Source organism: Budorcas taxicolor, chromosome 15, assembly GCF_023091745.1.
Source record: "Budorcas taxicolor isolate Tak-1 chromosome 15, Takin1.1, whole genome shotgun sequence".
NCBI classification, from domain to species: Eukaryota; Metazoa; Chordata; class Mammalia; order Artiodactyla; family Bovidae; genus Budorcas; species Budorcas taxicolor.
This window is the reverse complement of record NC_068924.1, coordinates 53,129,861-53,148,643: the sequence shown is the minus strand read 5'-3', so window position 1 is coordinate 53,148,643 and position 18,783 is coordinate 53,129,861. Positions and strand designations below refer to the sequence as shown.

Below are 18,783 nucleotides of genomic sequence, written 5' to 3'. Positions count from 1 at the left end.
GGTCTTTAACCTCTGATATGAACCTCATCTGTAAGAGAAGGTCACTGTTAGTTACACTGAGATACTCAGTGTAGCATCCACCCAGAGCCCAGCACACAGTAGGTGCTCACTAGCAAGTTGCGGAGGCAGCTGACTCTGCCCTGCTGTGGGGTCACTAAGACAGAGGCTCAGTCCAGCCTGAGGCATCCACTGCCCTTCTAGCTTGTCCATGATCGCTCCAGCTCAAGCACCTCCAAGGCCTCCTGGGGATGAATTCCTAACCCTTGAACAGGACAGTAGTCCCCCAGATAGCAGGCAGTAATTCTCAGGGACCCTGTCTGCACTGCCCATTCCCATCTCCATAGAAGTTTGCTGTGCAAAGGCCTAAACCTTAGCCTCATGTTCCCTAAACCTCACCTTGACCCTGACTCTTAGACGAAGTCTAACCCACATGTGCTCTGACCGCTCCCTCCTCTCTGCCTTTGCTCTCTCACAACTCCCACATTCCTACCTCTCCCATCTTTTGACCCTAGCAAAGTCTATTCCACATGAGAGGGTGAGGCTTGGCCAGCCCACGTGATTGCTGACAGATCTGTGCTGACTGACCCCTTGTTAACTATCACTTCATTGTCATCTAGGAGTGTCACCAGGTTAGGCTCCAGCAGGTCCTCTGTCCCCTGTGGGTAATGGTGTCTGAGAACTTGTTCCAGGTCAACAGCAGCCTGCTTTTAGGAGGAGACTCCAGCTCTGCCCAATCCTGAGGGCCTCTGAATCTCTACTATACCTGACAACACCTGTGCTCTCAGGCTGTCTGAGTCAGCCTGGGTGTTGGTGGGAGATCTTCTCACAAGGGCAAGTCCCTTTGGGCAGGCTGGGGATGCAGAGGGATGTCAGGTAGCAGGTGCTGTGTAGTGCTGGACCCTTGCTGTGCAGCTCCTGGCTCTCTGTACCCATGGGGATGCTGACTGCAGAACAAACACTCCAGTATCAGTGCTTAACACATTAAACCATATTTTTGTTCACATAAACTCCAGCACCTCCCTCCACCCTCCCTAATGCCAGCCCTGCCTTTTGGAGGAACCCTTCCTCTGGGGAGGTGTTCAGCAGATCTCCAAGTGTTGGTCTCTGGGAACATTGTACTTGAGCTTGTGGGCTTCGAAGAGATTTTCCAGCTCCTTCATGTAGCGCTGGTGAAGCCTGTCCACCTCCTCCTGGGAGGGATGCAGTGTCTTCTGCACCTCGATGGGTTTCCCCACTGCAAGACACAGAGGTGAGTGGTGATACAGAGTAGGAGCCACTGAAGGCGCAGGGATCTTGATGTTCCCACTAAAATGGTCATCTGAGCAGGTAAGCACTCTAACTCCCTCCCTTTCAATTCTATTTTGCCTTATAGATTCTAAGATGTTGGGTCAACTTCAAGATTCTGATATATCAATAATACAGCCAGCTGGCATTTGCATGCATTATCTCTTATGTTATCCTAACAATCCTATGGGGATATAACCTGGTATTATTCCTGTTTGACTTCTGAGAAAATGAGGCCCAGGGAGGTTAAATAACTCGTTCAAGGTCACATAGCCAGGAAAAATCAGTACCAGGGTGTAAGCCCTGGAGATGTGCGCTTAGCCTCAGGGAAAGTTGAATCTGGGATTCTCAGATGCCATGATTGGAAAAGCTTGTAACTATGGAAGAAGGTGGATCAGAAAGCAGCTGCCATGTCTTCTTTTGGGAATGGTCTGGTGGTAGCAGCACTATAAACATTCATGAATATGCACCACACAACGCAAAGAAAGTCTGATAGACGGGGTTGCCTGTACTCAACAAAGAAATGACTGGGTGAGTAGAGATGAACAGCTCTATTAGTTCTGCCATTGGAAACTAGTTGGAATTCAAGAAGAAAGCAAATAGTTGAAAAATGGTGCTAAGTCTATGGAATAAAGCCCATGCCCATTATTTACAAGGAAATCCCTCTGGCTCTCCTTCGGAGCCTGCTGATTGCTACTTTACACACAATTCTAACAGACCTGCAAAGGCCTTGTACCCACCTTTTCCAATTATTGTCGTTAGACTCTGTGGTCAGAATTATACCCTCCTTCTCTTGCATAATAAAAAGTCAAATACCCTTATCAAACCTCAACTTTGTTACCAAGGGCAGGGTGATCTCTTGGAAGTGATTTACCTTCTGTGAGCCTATGTTTGCAATCAATAAAATGGGGAGGAGAGGCCCTCCTCACAATTTGTTGGGAAAACTAAGCCGCTGCATGTAAGGAGCCAGTGCAGTGCCTGACACAAGCAGGGGCACAGTGATCAGTAGAGGCTCCTGGCCATTGTGCTCCTGTTACTCTTCTCATTCTAGACTGCCTTTCATAGGCTTACTTGCCGGTGTGTCTGTTTCACACACCAGAAAGCGTGCTCCACAAAGTCAAGGGTGTACTGCTCTATGTCCAGGTCTCCTTGATGCACAAGCCCAGGCCTCTTACTCTATAGCCCTTCCCCTCCCAGCCCGGGTCTAGGCTCACCCACAGTGGTGATGGGTCGGCGGTAGGGCATAAGACCAAAGCTGTACTGGAAGATTCCACGGCCATAGAAGACAGGGATGGAACCTCTAATGCTCTTGTGAAGTCGGTCCTGAAACCACCGCAACCAGGAACCAGGAGGGTTCTCAACCTGCTCATAGATGTCATTCTCCCCAAAGGAGAAGATCGGCACCAGATCTGCCCTAGAGGGAGACAGGAGAGAGGGCACATGGAGGGGCAAGAAGGCATAAGCTGGTCACCTAGCTTCCTGAAGGGACCTAGTGAGCAGGAACTGGAACAGAGGACAGAGCCCTGGGACAAAAGTAGGAGGCCTCGGGTGTCTCCCAGACCTGCCAGGGCTTCTTTTATAACTTCAAGCAGGTCATGGCTCTTTTCAGGGTGAATGACTGGCACTTGGATTGTTACTGAGTCCATGCTCTCTTTGCTTGTCACAGATAGGCTAGTGAATCTGAGACAAAGTGTTGGGACGAGGAAGGGACTTTATTCGGAGTGGCTGAACAAGAAGATGGCAGGCTAGTGCTTCCAAATAACCATGCTAAAGGGCCAGGTTGCCAAGTTCTTTATGGATCATAGATTGGGATATAGGTGAGAACACAAACTAAACAGACTATTTGATCCTTGAAAATGTCCCAGAATGGCAAGCCTCAGGCATGGGAATGTGTTAGTATATCCTTACAGTCCTTTCAGTTCAGTTGCTCAGTTGCGCTCAACTTTTTGCGACCCATTGACTGCAACACACCAGGCCTCCCTGTCTATCACCAGCTCCAGGAGTTTACACAAATTCATATCCATTTAGTCAGTCATGCCATCCAACCATCTCATCCTCTGTCATCCCCTTCTCCTGCCCTTGATCTTTCCCAGCATCAGGGTCTTTTCAAATGAGTCACTTCTTCGCATCAGGTGGCCAAAGTATTGGAGTTTCAGCTTCAACATCAGTCCTTCCAATGCACACCCAGGACTGGTCTCCTTTAGGATGGACTGGTTGGATCTTTTTGCAGTCCAAGGGACTCTCAAGAGTCTTCTCCAACACCACAGTTCAAAAATATCAATTCTTCAGCACTCAGCTTTCTTTATAGTTCGACTCTCATATCGATACATGACTACTGGGAAAACAATAGCCTTGACTAGACATACCTTTGTTGGCAAAGTAATGTCTCTGCTTTTAAATATGCTATCTAGGTTGGTTATAACTTTCCTTCCAAGGAGTAAGCGTCTTTTAATTTCATGGCTGCAATCACCAACTGCAGTGATTTTAGAGCCCCCAAAAATAAAGTCTGACACTGTTTCCCCATCTATTTCCCATGAAGTGATGGGACAGGATGCCATGATCTTAATTTTCTGAATGTTGAGCTTTAAGCCGACTTTTTCACTCTCCTCTTTCACTTGCATTAAGAGGCTTTTTAGTTCCTCTTTACTTTCTGCCATAAGGGTGGTGTCATGTGCATATCTGAGATTATTGATATTTCTCCTGGCAATCTTGATTCCAGCTTGTGCTTCTTCCAGCCTAACATTTCTCATGATGTACTCTGCATATAAGTTAGATAAGCAGGGTGACAATATACAGCCTTGACATCCTCCTTTTCCTATTTGGAAGCAGTCTGTTCTTCCACGTCCAGTTCTAATTGTTGCTTCTGACCATACAGATTTCTCAAGAAGCAAGTCAGGTGGCCTGGTATTCTCATCTCTTTAAATATTTTCCACAGTTTATTGTGATCCACACAGTCAAAGGCTTTGGCATAGTCAATAAAGCAGAAATAGATGTTTTTCTGGAACTCTCTTGCTTTTTCAATGACCCAGCGGATGCTGGCAATTTGATCTGTGTTTTCTCTGCCTTTTCTAAAGCCAGCTTGAACATCTGGAAGTTCACAGTTCATGTACTGTTGAAGTCTGGCTTGGAGAATTCTGAGCATTACTTTACTAGCGTGCGAGTTGAGTGCAATTGTGCGGTAGTCTGAGCATTCTTTGGCATTGCCTTTCTTTGGGATTGGGATGAAAAGTGACCTTTTCCAGTGCTATGGCCACTGCTGAGTTTTCCAAATTTGCTGACATATTGAGTGCAGCACTTTCACAGCATCATCTTTTAGGATTTGAAACAGCTCAACTGGAATTCCATCACCTCCACTACCTTTGTTCGTAAGTGATGCTTTCTAAGGCCCACTTCACTTCACATTCCAGGATGTCTGGCTCTAGGTGAGTGATCACACCATCGTGATTATCTGGGTGGTGAAGATCTTTTTTGTACTGTTCTCTACAGGTGGGCAACTCAGGTTATTTTCCTTTGGCAGCCCATTGTGTGTTCCTACAGGAAGAAAAGCTGCAAGATGAGGGTTAAACTCACAGAAGCAGGTCCAGCACCAATTCAAAATTAAACCTTTCCGGTTACAGGATCATGAGAGACAAACCAGAATACTGCTGAGAATCCTCCAAGATAAAAAAAGTCTGCAGACTTTCTGGGAAAATCTCTTCCAGCTAGGTTTGTATTCTTCACTGATATTTAAAATAGGAGAATAGCTCTTTACTATGCCCCAAACTCCATTAACCCAGATTCTCTAGGTCTCAGATGTAATGCAAGCTTTCAGCAATGTGACATTTAAGACGTAATCCCTTTAGTTACAAAATCTTCCTTCTAGAGTCTTCTCTGGGTATGTGGGCTTGAGACAGTGCATCTATCACCAACATAAAATCTTCATTGTTAATGAATGGAGACGCTGCCTGCCAAAATAGGATCTGCATTTGCCTCTGCAGTCTTCCTTCTAAACTACAATCCTTGCCAATCTCCCATTGAACCCCGAGCCCTCTCCCCAGTACCCGTGCATCAGGGCGAGCCTGATGAAGCCCTTGCGGTTCCGCAGCACCAGCTTGTAGGCTCCAGGCCTGGCAGTCAGTGCCTCCTGGACGCCCCCAACAACGATGGATAGCAGGTTTCCGCCTCCTTTCCTGCTCAGAATGTGATCAGCACTCTCCTTGTCTGATGAGACCAGCCCTGGGGAGAGAGGAAAACGGTCACGTACAGTGTGAAGGGGGCAAGCACGGTTCAAGAGTATGTGACTTGGGCTCTCCCCCACTCCCCAGCTGGGAGTCCCCTGATGACAGGCACTGAGCAGTACCCCTTTACCCAATACTCCCACCAAGGTCATCACTGAGCACAGAGCTGTGGGAAATGCTTTTGGGTCTCATCTCCTTGTCTACTACACATTCACTTGGAAGAAGTATAGAACAATCAGGCGTCCTCGTTAAAAATCCCTCCTCTGTCTTCAGCCCCCATAGTCCTGGGATAGAAAGAGAGGAAAAATTCACCTGAAAACATGATGTAATCCCTGTAGATCGGGACCCAGAAACACCAGTGCATCATCATCAGATATGAGCGGATGCCTGGGAAAACAGAGGAGAAGCCCGTGCCCTCTGTGCACAGGTTGATAAAAGCTCCGGTGGCGAGGACACCATGAGGGTGGAAGCCAGCAAGGTAGTTCCGGGAGGGGTCCAGCTCGGCAGTCTTGACCAGCTGCAGAGACAGCAATCTGGTGAATCGGGGCTGCACCCACTCCCCCCCAAACCCCACTCCAATCTCCCTGCTAAGTTTCTGTGCTGACCTCTTCTATGTGTCCCCTGTGCCCAAGTGCTATCACACCCCATGTGAGTGTCCTGTGGTGAGAGATGTCCTGTCTGAGGATCCTTGTCCCCGGTGCAAGCATGAAGCAGAGAAGATGCTCAGGGAGACTATGGAATGAAAGGGAGAGAACAGACTCACAAATGGATGAGGCCAATACCCTCTGCCTGGGAGGAAGACCCCTGTCCAAGGTTGGTAGGAATCCTGGAAAGAGGACTGGAGACAGGCCATTTTCCCATGTGAAGGGAGACCTTGTCCCAGGCAGAGCCCTACCAGAATGAAGGAGCCAGCACAAGAGGGAGTACCCTCTCACCAAGTTTTGTGGAATCTGGAGTCATGTCTCGGGTAAAAAGCTGGACCCCTGAGACCCTGTGATTCAATGTAACAGATCCCAGGATGCTGAAGGTAGAGGTTGGGAGGAGGGCCATGAAGTCTCTAGTGATGCCCGCAGGTGTGGGTGGAGAGGGGTCAGGGAGGTGTCCTGTCAAGTCTGCAGCACTTCCTGACACCAGGTCACAGCCTGCCCACAGCACTGCACCCCTGCTCAGGCCTTGGCCTCTGGAGACACTGCTGTTCCTGGATAATGATATATTACACAGAAACCCTGCTCCTGAAATTATCTTAAGGATGAGAGGGAATCAATTGTCCTCCGGGAACACTGCCTGATTCACCACCAGTACCTCTTTAGGAAGCCCGTCAGATGCATTTAGAAAGCTCCAGTGCTCAGAATTAGTCTCCTAAATTCTCTAGAAACTCAACCACTAGACTCTAGCTCATAGAGTCACAGCACAAAGGACTGTGAGTGGAGTACCCCAGCAGAATTGTTCGCACAAGGAATGTTGCTTGCCTGCCTTCAAGCCAGCAACCACTGTAGCTGCAACTGACAATGGGCCTTGAAAGGAATCCAGGATGGAAGAAAATAGGATACTGGTCAGAGAGTGAGGATGCGCATGCAGGAAATACTGCAGTGAGCCCAGATCTTGTTTCTCCCCATATGTAGAAAAACATGAAAATCATTAACTGGAGATGTCTGCGTTTTCACTGGCAGTAATCTTTTGATGTTTAGCTACATGGCTGGTTTGGCTTTGTTTTTTCCAACAAAGCCCCATAAGTACTGACTTCTCCTGTCCCTTGTAGAACAGCTCCTCAGAGATTTCTGAGAGGCTGTCTCTGAATACAATCCTCCGTAAGGCATCGGAACAAAACACCTGACAACTCTAAGGTTGTACACTTGTTTCCAGTAGACAGCAGAGCCTCCCTGAACCCCCCTATCCATGGCCACCGAAGATCCCTGCAGGGCCTGCTCTGTTGAGGTGTGTGGATGACTTGGAAGTTGTCCTGGGAGGTGACAAGAGTCAGACTCTGTGAGCCACAGCTCCTCCTGCAGGCCTCAGTCCAGGACTGAGGGACAGTCCAGGACAGGGAGGTGAAAGTGCATGTCATCTCTCCCTCTGCTGGCCGCTCGGTGGTACTGCCCGCCGTCTGCAGCTGTTCTCGCCACAGGACTGCAGGGGCCTACAATCCTGAACCCTGTGCTCATGAAATTTCTGCAAAGATGTTTCCCACAATGTCAGTAGTGTCTTATGCGAGAAATACTCTGGAGGAGATACCTGGTTACAGGAGGGACAGAGCAGACACAGATAAGACCGGCACAGAGACGCTCAGCAGAGTTTTCTGCCAGATGTGCAAAAGACAGCAGTTCCAGGGGTGGTAGGAGAGCCAGATGCTGTCCTCAGAAGCCCCAGATCACCTGATGTCTCATGGAATCCACACAACCCAATGATGTATGTGGCAGCATTTCCACTTTACACATGAAGAAACTGAAGCTCAGAGAGCATGTGTAACTCACCTAAGGTCATACCACTGGCATGTTGCAGACCCGGATGACAACCTATGATGTCTACTCCCAGAGGTGACACAGTATCCATTCTTCTCTCCTGTGTCCAGAGAAGGCCACCTGTCCCTCCCTGGCACCTCTCTGTGTCCACATTGCCTTCCTCTCCTGTCCCCACTAGATAATTAACCATCCCAGCTGCTTACATCCAAGGGTTTAGCCTGTCTGGGATTCAGGAATGGAGCAAACATCAGTTCACTAAAGTTCAGGGGCCTGCATCCCTACAAACTGATCCTTGGGCCCAGGCTCCAGGGTACAAAATGGACCTGAGGTACCATGAGCCAGAGATCAGGGATTAAGAGATGGGCAGAAGAGGAGGAACTGGACTGTTTAGTGGATCCCTGGGGAAACTGAGATTCAGCACGAGCACAGCTCTGTCCGAGGACACATAACATATCAAACACACAGGGGCAGGATACACCCTGAGGGCTCTCTGCTCTGTTCCTATTCTCTGAGCCAATGCACACACTTTAAAAGCAGTCAAAGAACCTGCTCTGTATCCTCGCTCACACCTTCTTCCCTATCAGGGTATCCGTATCATCATCTGATAAAGTGTCAGCCAGATGCTCTGAAAGCTTGTTTCCATTACAGATTCCTTCACACCAAACTTAGACTGTGGAGGGATTCACACCTGTCAGATACATAAGTGTGCGGCACTACATGGCCTACTGGGTTCCTCAAATCCTGTTCATTCATCAGTTGTCAGAGTGGCCTCACCTCACTGAAGTTGGACAAAAGCTGATTCTTCCCCTAGCCACATAGTGGTAGAAGCCTGTCTCCTGCTCCCGGCCCAGTATTCTGCTCCCTGCACACAGGGTCACACTTCCACATGGACACGTGGGGACTATGGTCCTGACCACTCCCTAGTCAGCCCCTTACTCACCGAGATGGGGAAATAGTCCTTCATGTACTTCCATATGGTCCAGTGCTTTATGAAAGCACTCTGCCTGCCCGCCTGCCGTGGCGTGTCTCGATCCAGGTACCACCAGATCGCATACAGGATACTGATCATCCAGAATCTTGTGAACAGGAGGCCAATGAAGACTACGCAGAAGATCAAGTCTGGGAAGGGAAGCAGGAACCATTAGCGGTCAGAAGTATGAAGGAATGAGCTCTCCCCATATACCCAGCTCTAGCAGCACTGCACATTCCAGCCCTCCTCCTAGGAGGAAGAGACCAGCTTCCCAAGGTTTTGAGGAGGACAGAATGCTGTAAACACCACCAGTGTCACATTGAGAGCCTGGATTTGAAACCAGTTGGCCTAATTTCAAACTCGCATTGTCCCACTGCACCAGATCGCTTACTCATTTGAGTCTTCCCCCTCCACCTCCCTCTCTGTCTGTACACCAGATGCTCAAAAGAGACCTAATGGAGATGTGACTGGATGAACTCTTTCTGGTATCCATTCTTTAGAACCCCAGAGAAAAGGTATTCTTTCTCCCCAGCCCACTTCCTGTCTACCCTCAGCCCATTTTTCCATAGATAAATCCCACCACATTCCCCCTTTAGTTAAAGACCCCTCATGACTTCTTATAACTTTGATGCTCAGCTCAAGCAACTCAGCCCGAACTCAAGCTCCTCACTGGTGGCCCAAACCCTCTCTTGTTCCAGTCTCACTCATTACATGCACCTCATGTTCCAGCTACGCTAAGTTGCTCAGTTGATAAAAATCCCTGAGCTCTAGCTTTTGCTGAGCTCTTTCCTTTGCTGCCAGGCCCTGTCCTGCTGAAGGAGGGAGGGGGGAAGAGGGCAACTCAGGCCTGGGCTGTTCATCAGGACTGCAGCAGGGCTAGAGACAGCCCCAGTGAGCAATTCCTCCCAGACTTATGATTCTGAGTCCCTTCACAGGATAATCCTGGTTTTGACTCAGGGTCAGGTGGTCTTTGGGACTGTCTTTAATCTGATGCTAATTGAGCCTCACTGTTAGAGAATATTGTGTCCTCTCCATTCCACTCCCTCCACTGAACACCCTTTGCTCATACTCATAAAGAAGTTCATCCCCCAACTGTAGTCCATTTGAAAGTAGGGCAAACCAGGACTATCATTCATGTCCAACTTCATGCAGCAGGGGACTTCTGACCCAGTCTGAATAGTGCCTCTGCGGGCGCTAAGTTGCTCCAGTTATGTCTGACTCATTGCAATCCTGTGGACTGTAGCCCTCCAGGCTCCACCGTCCATGGGATTCTCCAGGTAAGAATACTGGAGTTAGTTGCTATGCTCTCCTCTAGAGGATCTTCCAGACCCTGAGATCAAACCAGCATCTCCTGTGGCTCCTGCATTGCAGGCAGTTTCTTTACTGCTGAGGCACTGGGGAAGCCCATTCTGAGTAGTAGCAAAATGCATAAATCAAAGTAGTTTGGGGCTCACAGAGGCTCTCTTTATTCAGAGCATCGGCAACCTGTCAGGTGCTGGTGGTTAAGCCGTGAACAATGGACAGGAATTCTTGCCCTCCTGGTGCTGGCTTCAGGGTTGTCTTTGGAGCACTCTGTTTTGTCCTTTCAATTATAATGATGGTAAAATACGTTCACCATATACTAGTCATCAAAATGACTCTTTGGTATTTTATTATTGTTTTTCAGTTTTCATTATAGTTCATTTACATGTTGTATTAGTTTCAGTTGTATAGAAAAATAAACCTGTTAACTCATACACATATTGACTCTGTTTTTTTGTGTGTGTGTTTTTTAAAAAAATTTATTCCTTTCCTATACAGATCATACAGAGCACTGAGGAGAGATCCCTATGCTTGCAGCAGATTCTATTGTTATCTATTATATATAGATATATATATATATCCAAATCTCCCAATTTATCCTTCCCCCCAACCCCTGGTAACCACAGGTTTCTTTCTACTTCTGTTTTGTAAATAACTACTCTGTACCTCTTTTTGATTCTGCATATAAGTGATATCATGTGAGATTTGTCTTTTTTTGGCTATCTTCACTCCGTTTGACAATCTCTAGGTCCATACATGTTACTGAGAATGACATTCATATGTTCTTTTTTATGCCTGAGTAATATTCCATTGCTTGTATTATGGCATCTTCTTTATGCATTACTCAAATGGATACTTAGGTGGCTTCCACGTCCTAGCTATTGTAAATGTGCTGTTATGATCACTGGGGAGACTGCATCTTCTCAAATAATGGGCTAATGACAGAGGCCTTATGAAAAACAGTATAGAGATTTCTTATGAAACTATTAGAATACAATAGGACCCAGTAACCCCTCTCTTGGACGTATACTTGAAATGATTTTTGAGAGTCAATTTGGTGTAATTAAATTAATTCACATTGTTGCGTAACTATATCAACCTTCATCTCAGAACTCTTCATCTTCCTAAACTGAACCTCTGTACCCATGAAATTAGAACTTCCATCCAGGTCGAGAGAATAAAACCAACTTGTTAATAGTGGTTCGTTGTAGGGTAGGATTTGGGGGAAATCCTTAACTTTTAGAACACACATTTTGTTTCGATGTGTTAAAATAGCATGTATTTGCTTTTTAGTGAGAAAAAAGAATTTAAAAATGTGGGCATTTCTACTTGATCAGAAAGAACTCCCCCATCTAAACATCTCCCTCACTCTGGCCTCTCCTTTAAGTACTGTCAGCAGGCAAAACCCTAACGGGTGCATTTTCAGCCCCTGAAGAAAGCAAACACCTTCTTTCCCCTCATAACGACAAGAATGAAAGATGTAAAATCCCACTTTACTGAGACCCAGAGAGGGTGTTCAGGCTGGCTAACCTCATGCAGAAAACTAGCAGGATGAGTAGTAGTTTCAATTCTATTATGTCCATATCATGCTCCCAACATTCATTCATTCAACAAGCATTTATCAACATTAACTCTTCTAAGAGATGGAGACGCAGATGGGAACAAGACCAACTATCTGAAAGGAGCTTACCTTCCTGCTTGAGTGTGTGAATTCTAGAGAAGAGGAAAGAAACAGAATAACAAGTAACCCACTGGAAAGTACTTGTTGCTGGGGCCTGAGTCCTGAGTAACATGTCCCGGTTGACATTTCTGGCCACATCTTTGCCCCTCCCCAAAGAACTGCGCTAGGCCAGCATATGCGCATATGTGCAACATTTACTGGCCTCCTGGGAAAACTTACTTTACTGAAGGCCTGTACATTCTGCCTTGTAGATTCATCTCCTAATATCTTTGAAAAACAGCCCCTTTTCTCTACCCACTGCCAGCCTCCCTAGACCAGGGTAAGTAATCTTTTAAAGGGCCAAATTGTAAGCATTTCAGACAGTGGGGCTCAAGAGGCAACATGGGGGATTTTGCATAGGCACATAATCATTTAAATACAAGCATTTAAAATGTAAAAGCCATACTTCACTCATGGGCTGGCACTGTACAAACACAAAGACAATCAGGGGGCTAGTTTTCAATCATGGGTCTATGAGGTAACATCTGATATAGATTGTGACCTTGTAATTGAGCAGGACTTATGCAAAACGCAACCCACTCCAGTATTCTTGCCTGGAAAATCCCATGGTTGGAGGAGCCTGATAGGTTACAGCCAATGGGGTCGCAAAGAGTCAGACACGACTAAACAACTTCACATACAGCCTTCCTGGGAAAGATCCCTCATGTCCTCTAACTGCCTCTTATTTGTAGAAAATCCTCAGCTTCCTAAGTCTTCACCAAAATTCAAAAATAAAATTATAAAGAGAAATCATAAACATGAAAGAAAACAGTCCCAAACAAGAAAATAAATAACAGCTCAACGATTCTGCAAATTCAAAGATTTTTGGTTTGTTCCCAAAAGCCATAGTTAATACTGAGACTCATCACTGAGCAGTTTTGCAGATACTGAACTCCCAGCAGGTGGAAGAAATTGCTCACCAGGCCATAGACTCAGACCAGGGGAAACCAGAAGGCTGATGATGGTGACTCCAAGTTACCTCACCACCAAGCACTCAGACGATTCTCTAGGAGTTGATCATGCACCCAGCATCTCTTCTCTAGAAACTGTTCCCTGGTAATCAAAGAGGTTTCAGGCATTTTGAGCCTTAACTCTCTGGACTCCTTGCTTGTCCCCAGTAATAAAGCCTACACTTTTTTCATCACAACCCAGTGTCAGTATAGGAGCTTTACTGTGCTCCCACAAGCAGACCCAAATCTGACTTGCTAACAACTCCTCCCTGTTATCTGTCTCCCCCAACACCCCAACCAAGAAGATCCCTAAATTACAGCTCGTCTCCCACAGATTGGACCTTGTCACTCCTGTACCTAAAGCCCTCTGGGGGATCCACTTTGCCCTTGAGATAAGAGTCAAGGTACAAGCTACTGTTCCTAGCATCAGAGGGCTCCCACAAGCAGACCCAAATCTGACTTGCTAACAACTCCTCCCTGTTATCTGTCTCCCCCAACACCCCAACCAAGAAGATCCCTAAATTACAGCTTGTCTCCCACAGATTGGACCTTGTCACTCCTGTACCTAAAGTCCTCTGGGGGATCCACTTTGCCCTTGAGATAAGAGTCAAGGTACAAGCTACTGGTCCTAGCATCAGAGGGTCTGGATGCCTTTTCTCAACCCCTCCTTCTAGCTCCAGGCCCAAGGTTACTTGACTGTCCTCCTCTGGACACTCCCAGGTCCCAGGCTGAGCTGAGGTGGACACAGTCAGACACACACTCTTGTTGGCAAATCTCCCCCAAGGCCCTGTGAGCAAGATGTCCCTCATCCCAGGTGATCCCCAGGCACTGAGCTCAGCATCCACCTTAGGACCTGTATCTTTCCCCATCAATGCACCATGTGCACCTGAAACGGCAGGTGCCCATGGCCTCCCAAATCCATCTCAGCTTTCCTTACGCAGGGCCAAGTAAGAGAAGATCAACTGCAGGACCGCGAAGGTCTGCAGCCTGCGTTCCAGTGGCACAAACAAAGGTGCAAACTCCACCATGCTGATTCCTCTGCTTCCTCTGGAGGCTTCTCTGAGCTCTGCTGTGGTCTGAGACACCTGCTGGGTTTTGTTGCTGCCAGAGGTTGCTAAGCATTTGTGGGGGTGGAGGGAGTTGTCCAGCCAGCCATAGAGTCCCATGGCACCTACCCTGGCAGGGAACAGTATCCTAGGTGAAATATTCAAAACCTCCTGGCCTGGACGAAACTTACTACAGAGAAAGAGAAGTGCAGTGGACTCTTCAGGCAATACATTATCTGCCAGATCACCTTTGCTCAAATCTTGCCCACTACTAGGCAATTGAAGCAGCAAGTGTAGGGCAATCCTGCACTCTTTACACTGACACAACTATTTGGCGGCAGTAATTGTCTCCTTTCACCTGCCAGGTCCAAGGTTCCCCTTTACAATAAGAACTATGGGCTACCATATAAATATCTCCAGGCCCCACTATCTCCTCTCTGGCTGCCTTTTCCTCAGCTTGCCTGGACAGCAAAACTCATGGAAGAGCTGTCTGATTTCCATGCCCTCTCCTCCATTCTGTCCTCCCTCTTCCAGACTTCAGATGCCACTGATCCATGGAACTGCCCTTGACAAGTTCACCACTGGCCTCCACGCTGCTGAATCCAGTGATCAATTCTCAGCTCTCATTTTGACCTCTCAGCAGCCTCAGACACAACTGTTTCTTCCCTCCACTTTGAAACCACTTGGTCTGTGGACACCACAGAGGACACAGAAGGCAAGGTGAAAGCAGGACACCTGGGCAGACAGGTTTCATAATGGGAACAGGATTCTAGAAAGGTCTTTAGCCTCTGTTGTGAAACACATCTGTATGAGGAGGTCACTGTTACACCGAGATCCTGCTCAGCATCCACCCAGAGCCAGCACAGAGTAGGTGCTCACTAGCAGCTGCTCAGGCAGCTGACTCTGCCCTGCTGTGGGGTCACTAAGACAGAGGCTCAATCCAGCCTGAGGCATCCACTGCCCTTCTATCTGGTCCATGACTCGCTTCAGCTGAAGTACCTGCGAGGCTTCCTCCCTACATGGGGGTGAATTCCTACCCCTTGGACTGGACAGTAGCTCCCCCAGACAGAAGGCAGTAATTCTCAGGGACCCTGTCTGCACTGCCCAATCCTGTCTCCATAGACACTTGCTGCACAAAGGCCTAAACCTTAGCCTCCTATTTCTTAAACCTCGCTTTGACCCTGACTCTCACCACGAAATCTCACCCACGTGTGCTCTGACCGCTCCCTCCTCTCTACCTTTGCTCTCTCACAGCTCCCACACTCCCACCTCTCCCATCTTCTGACCCTAGCAAAGTCCATTCCACATGAGAGGGTGAGGCTTGGCCAGCCCATGTGGTTGCTGACAGATCTGTGCTGACTGACCCCTTGTCAACTATCACTTCATTACCATCCAAGTGTCACTAGGTTAGACCCCAGCAGGTCCTTTGTTCCCTGTGGGTAATGATGTCTGAGAACTTGTTCCAAGTCAACAGCTGCCTGATTTCAGGAGGAGACTCCAGCTCTGCCCAACCCTGAGGATCTCTGAGCCTCTCTTCCATACCTGAGAGCTCCTGTGCTCCTTGGACTGTCTGAGTCAGCCTGTGTGTTGGTGGGAAGCCTTCCTATGAGGGCAAGTCCCTTAGGGCAGGCTGGGGACACAGAGGGATGTCAGGTAGCAGATGCTGTGTAGTTTTGGACGCAGTAGGAGGATGTGACACCTGGAGGTGATGTCACTGGTGTTGCTGTGTAACTCCTGGCTCTCTGTATCCATGGGGATCCCTACTCTTAACAAACAACCTAGTATCAATGTTTAACACATTAAAGCACATTTTTGTTCATATGAAGTCCAGTGCAGATATAACTATTCGGGTTCCACACTGGGGAGCACTCCTCCGAGTTCAGGCTCTCTGCTCCCTGCTTGTGCGGCTCAAGGTTGTGGTGAATGAGGGCATCTCCTTCCCTCGGCCCTGCCAGTCTCTCCCCATCCCCCAAGCCCCATCCTGGTGCCCTAAGTCTGATCGTCACCTTGTACTGTGTCCCATCCAGGCCTGGGATCAGAATTCCCAGGGTCTTACAATTCCCATGATTCTTACCTCTGACCTTTGCCCCGCGTGGGGCTCTGCTGTGTGGACATCTAAGCCATATCCTCCGGGCAGACTGCCTCCAGCAGCACCCACAGCGTTGGAGTCGCCTAGTCTAGTCTCTGAAGGCTCATGGGCTATCACTGTGGTAATGCCACCAAGATGCCTCCAGTGACATCCCCTCCAGGTGTCACACCCTCCTACTGAGTGTGAACTGGACTTGGGGATTGAATCCAACCGAGCAAATAAGGTCGAATTGTTGCCAAGTGACCCAGAGGTTAGGCAGCAGACGGTGTGTGGTGCTGTCCAGCTCTCCTTCTCCCACCCTCTGTCTCCTTCCTGACAGGCTTGCTCTGCAGAAGTCTGGTGAGTGGCAACGACCAGGCAATTGACAAGCCCACAAGCAGGGCTCTGGAGCCTTCTGCCAGCAGCTTTGTGAGTGAGCTTGAGAGTGGGTCCTCCAGCCCAAATCAAGGCTCTTGTCCCCTCACACTGGAACAGGTTGGCTGCCTCCTCATGAATGAACTGAGTAGGAAGCCTCAGTTGCTCCCAGTGCCCAGGGCATATAATTGTCCATTCATCTGTTAGTGTTCATGGCCTTTCACCCCAAGCAAGCCCACAACAGGAGTAACTGACTGTGATCAGGAGAGTACGCTGGGAGGGCAGCAGATTGGGATTGAGGCGGGTGTGGAGCTGATGTGACAAAGAGGTGACATTCATTGACCAGTTGGAGGAGATGAGGTATCTAAGGAAAGAGGTCAGCAGGTCCCAGAACACAGTAGGTGAGAGAGCAGGAACTCATGAACCACCCAGCCACCCACAACGGTGAAGGCATAATAACCCCTTCCTGCGTTCAGACACTGAGGTCTGCAGCGGCTTATTACCCAAGAATGGAAAATTGCAGTGGGCGGAAATTTATCTCCTTGGCGAATCTTGCCTTGCCTTCGTGGTCATGCCCACCTGCCACCTCCTCGGTCTTCTCTGGGGGAAACCATCACTCCCCCTCCCAAACCTATTGCTCTTGATTCCCACTTCTCTTGGGAACATACAGCACCCACCTGGTCAGGTGAGAACAGGCCATCATCAGATGCTGGGTACATGTATGACCTGACTTCTAATTACACCTGCTCCCCAACATCCCTTGTGGCTCAGATGGTAAAGAGTCCACCTTCAGTGAGGAGACCTGAGTTCAGTGCCTAGGTTGGTAAGATCCCTTTGGGAAGGAACAGCTACCCACTCCAGTATTCTGGCCTGGAGAAGTCCATGGATAGAGGAATCTGACAGGCTGCAGTCCATGGAGTCTCAAGGAGTTGGACAGGACTTAGTGACTTTCACTTTCCCACCATTCCTCACAGGATGTAGAATGGTTAATTATTTTATTAAATCTATTCCACTCCTAAGATTCAGGGTGCACAATGTAATGCTTGTTTCTCTGATAACAAAAGTGAGATTTGGAGGGGATGTGACTTGCGCATGGTCACTGATAAGGATTAGGTCAGGCTTGGATGCATATTTACATTCTTGAGATGGCCCACATACATAGTTATTGGTGTTATTAGCTTCTGTTGGAAGAAAAGCTATTTTCCCACATAGGTGTTAGGGCTCACAGTACTGGCCCTATGCTCCCATCTTGTCCCCTCTCTTATTATCTGTGTCGATGACCAGTGGCCCAGAGTATCTTTCATCAGAGGCATGTCTTCATCATCCCTGCTTGCAGACACAGAACCATTCACTCCTCATGTTCCTTCTCTCCCTGGTCTGCCCTGTATCTGCACATAGCCTCCCCCTCGTCTCCCATAGAACAGGGCAGAGTTGGTAAGTTGGAGCTAACTGGTCAGGGAGGATGAGGCCATTCTGTGGATCATCGGATCCACCATGTGGGAAGGGGAATCATGGCAGCAAGGCTGCAGAGCCAGGCTGGGATTAAATGAGAGACTTTAATCAGTGTTCCCAGTTGGGGAGCAGGGTGGAAGAAAAGAAGAAGGCTGGAACAGAATCCTTTCACTGATAAACTGACATTATGGAGCTCCCTTTTGTGTCAAGCTCGAGGCTGAAATTACAAAGCATGTAGGGACTATCTCATGGAGCTCTCAACTCATGTGACGTCAGAGCTGAGGTCAGAGGTCACCTTAGTCACTCAGGAAACAGAGACTCAGAAGAATGGTGAAGAGGTCTGCCCATGGTCATTTAGCCAGGAACAGAGCTGAAGTCTCCTTCCCCACCTCGTGGGCCCCTCTGGCTGCCAGCCCGGGGCTCAGACAATCAGAAACTCAAAGGTGCCTGGATGAAACAGGACCTTGTAGCCTGGCCTTCCTCTTCAGCTCTGGGAGGGAGGAGCTGGGACAGGAAGAATGCAGGATGCAGGACCTTCTAGGAGAAAGCCCTGCACTTGCTGTCTGTCTATGCTATCACTCAAGGCAGAGGAAGAGAAACCTGCTCACTGGAGCTGCTCTTTGTCCTGCTCATTGAGTGACAGGATCACAAAGGACAGACATCATTCTCTCCCAGCATCTCTCCCATTTCTCAGGTGGGCAGACATGAAGAGGACTCATTACAGAGAAAGCACAGCAGGAGAGCAAATCACTGATGCCAGAGTCTGGTCTCCTCTCCCAGGAGCCAGCGGTGACCCAAGGCCTGGTATGGGGTGGAGCTTCAGAGGCCAGTGAAGGCTCTGGAGTTGTGTTCAACAGACGCCTCCAGGAAGCCTTCTGGGATCACAGCAACTCCCTCCATCCTTCCTAATTGTAGCCCTGCCTTGTGGAGGAGCCCTTCC

At 48.4% G+C, this 18,783-nt stretch overlaps 1 protein-coding gene across 1 annotated transcript; it reads right to left on the bottom strand.

Annotated features, from left to right (window-relative positions):
• Positions 1–1,079: 1,079 nt before the first annotated feature.
• LOC128060674 (2-acylglycerol O-acyltransferase 2-like) lies at positions 1,080–13,981 on the bottom strand. The gene is made up of 6 exons (XM_052653051.1): positions 13,840–13,981; positions 8,901–9,079; positions 5,814–6,018; positions 5,325–5,499; positions 2,499–2,698; positions 1,080–1,234 (listed from the first exon to the last, which is right to left on the bottom strand). Exons 1-6 carry the CDS (start codon positions 13,928–13,930, stop codon positions 1,080–1,082), a joined length of 1,005 nt encoding a protein of 334 aa, XP_052509011.1. The 5' UTR covers positions 13,931–13,981.
• Between the last annotated feature and the right edge of the window lie 4,802 nt (positions 13,982–18,783).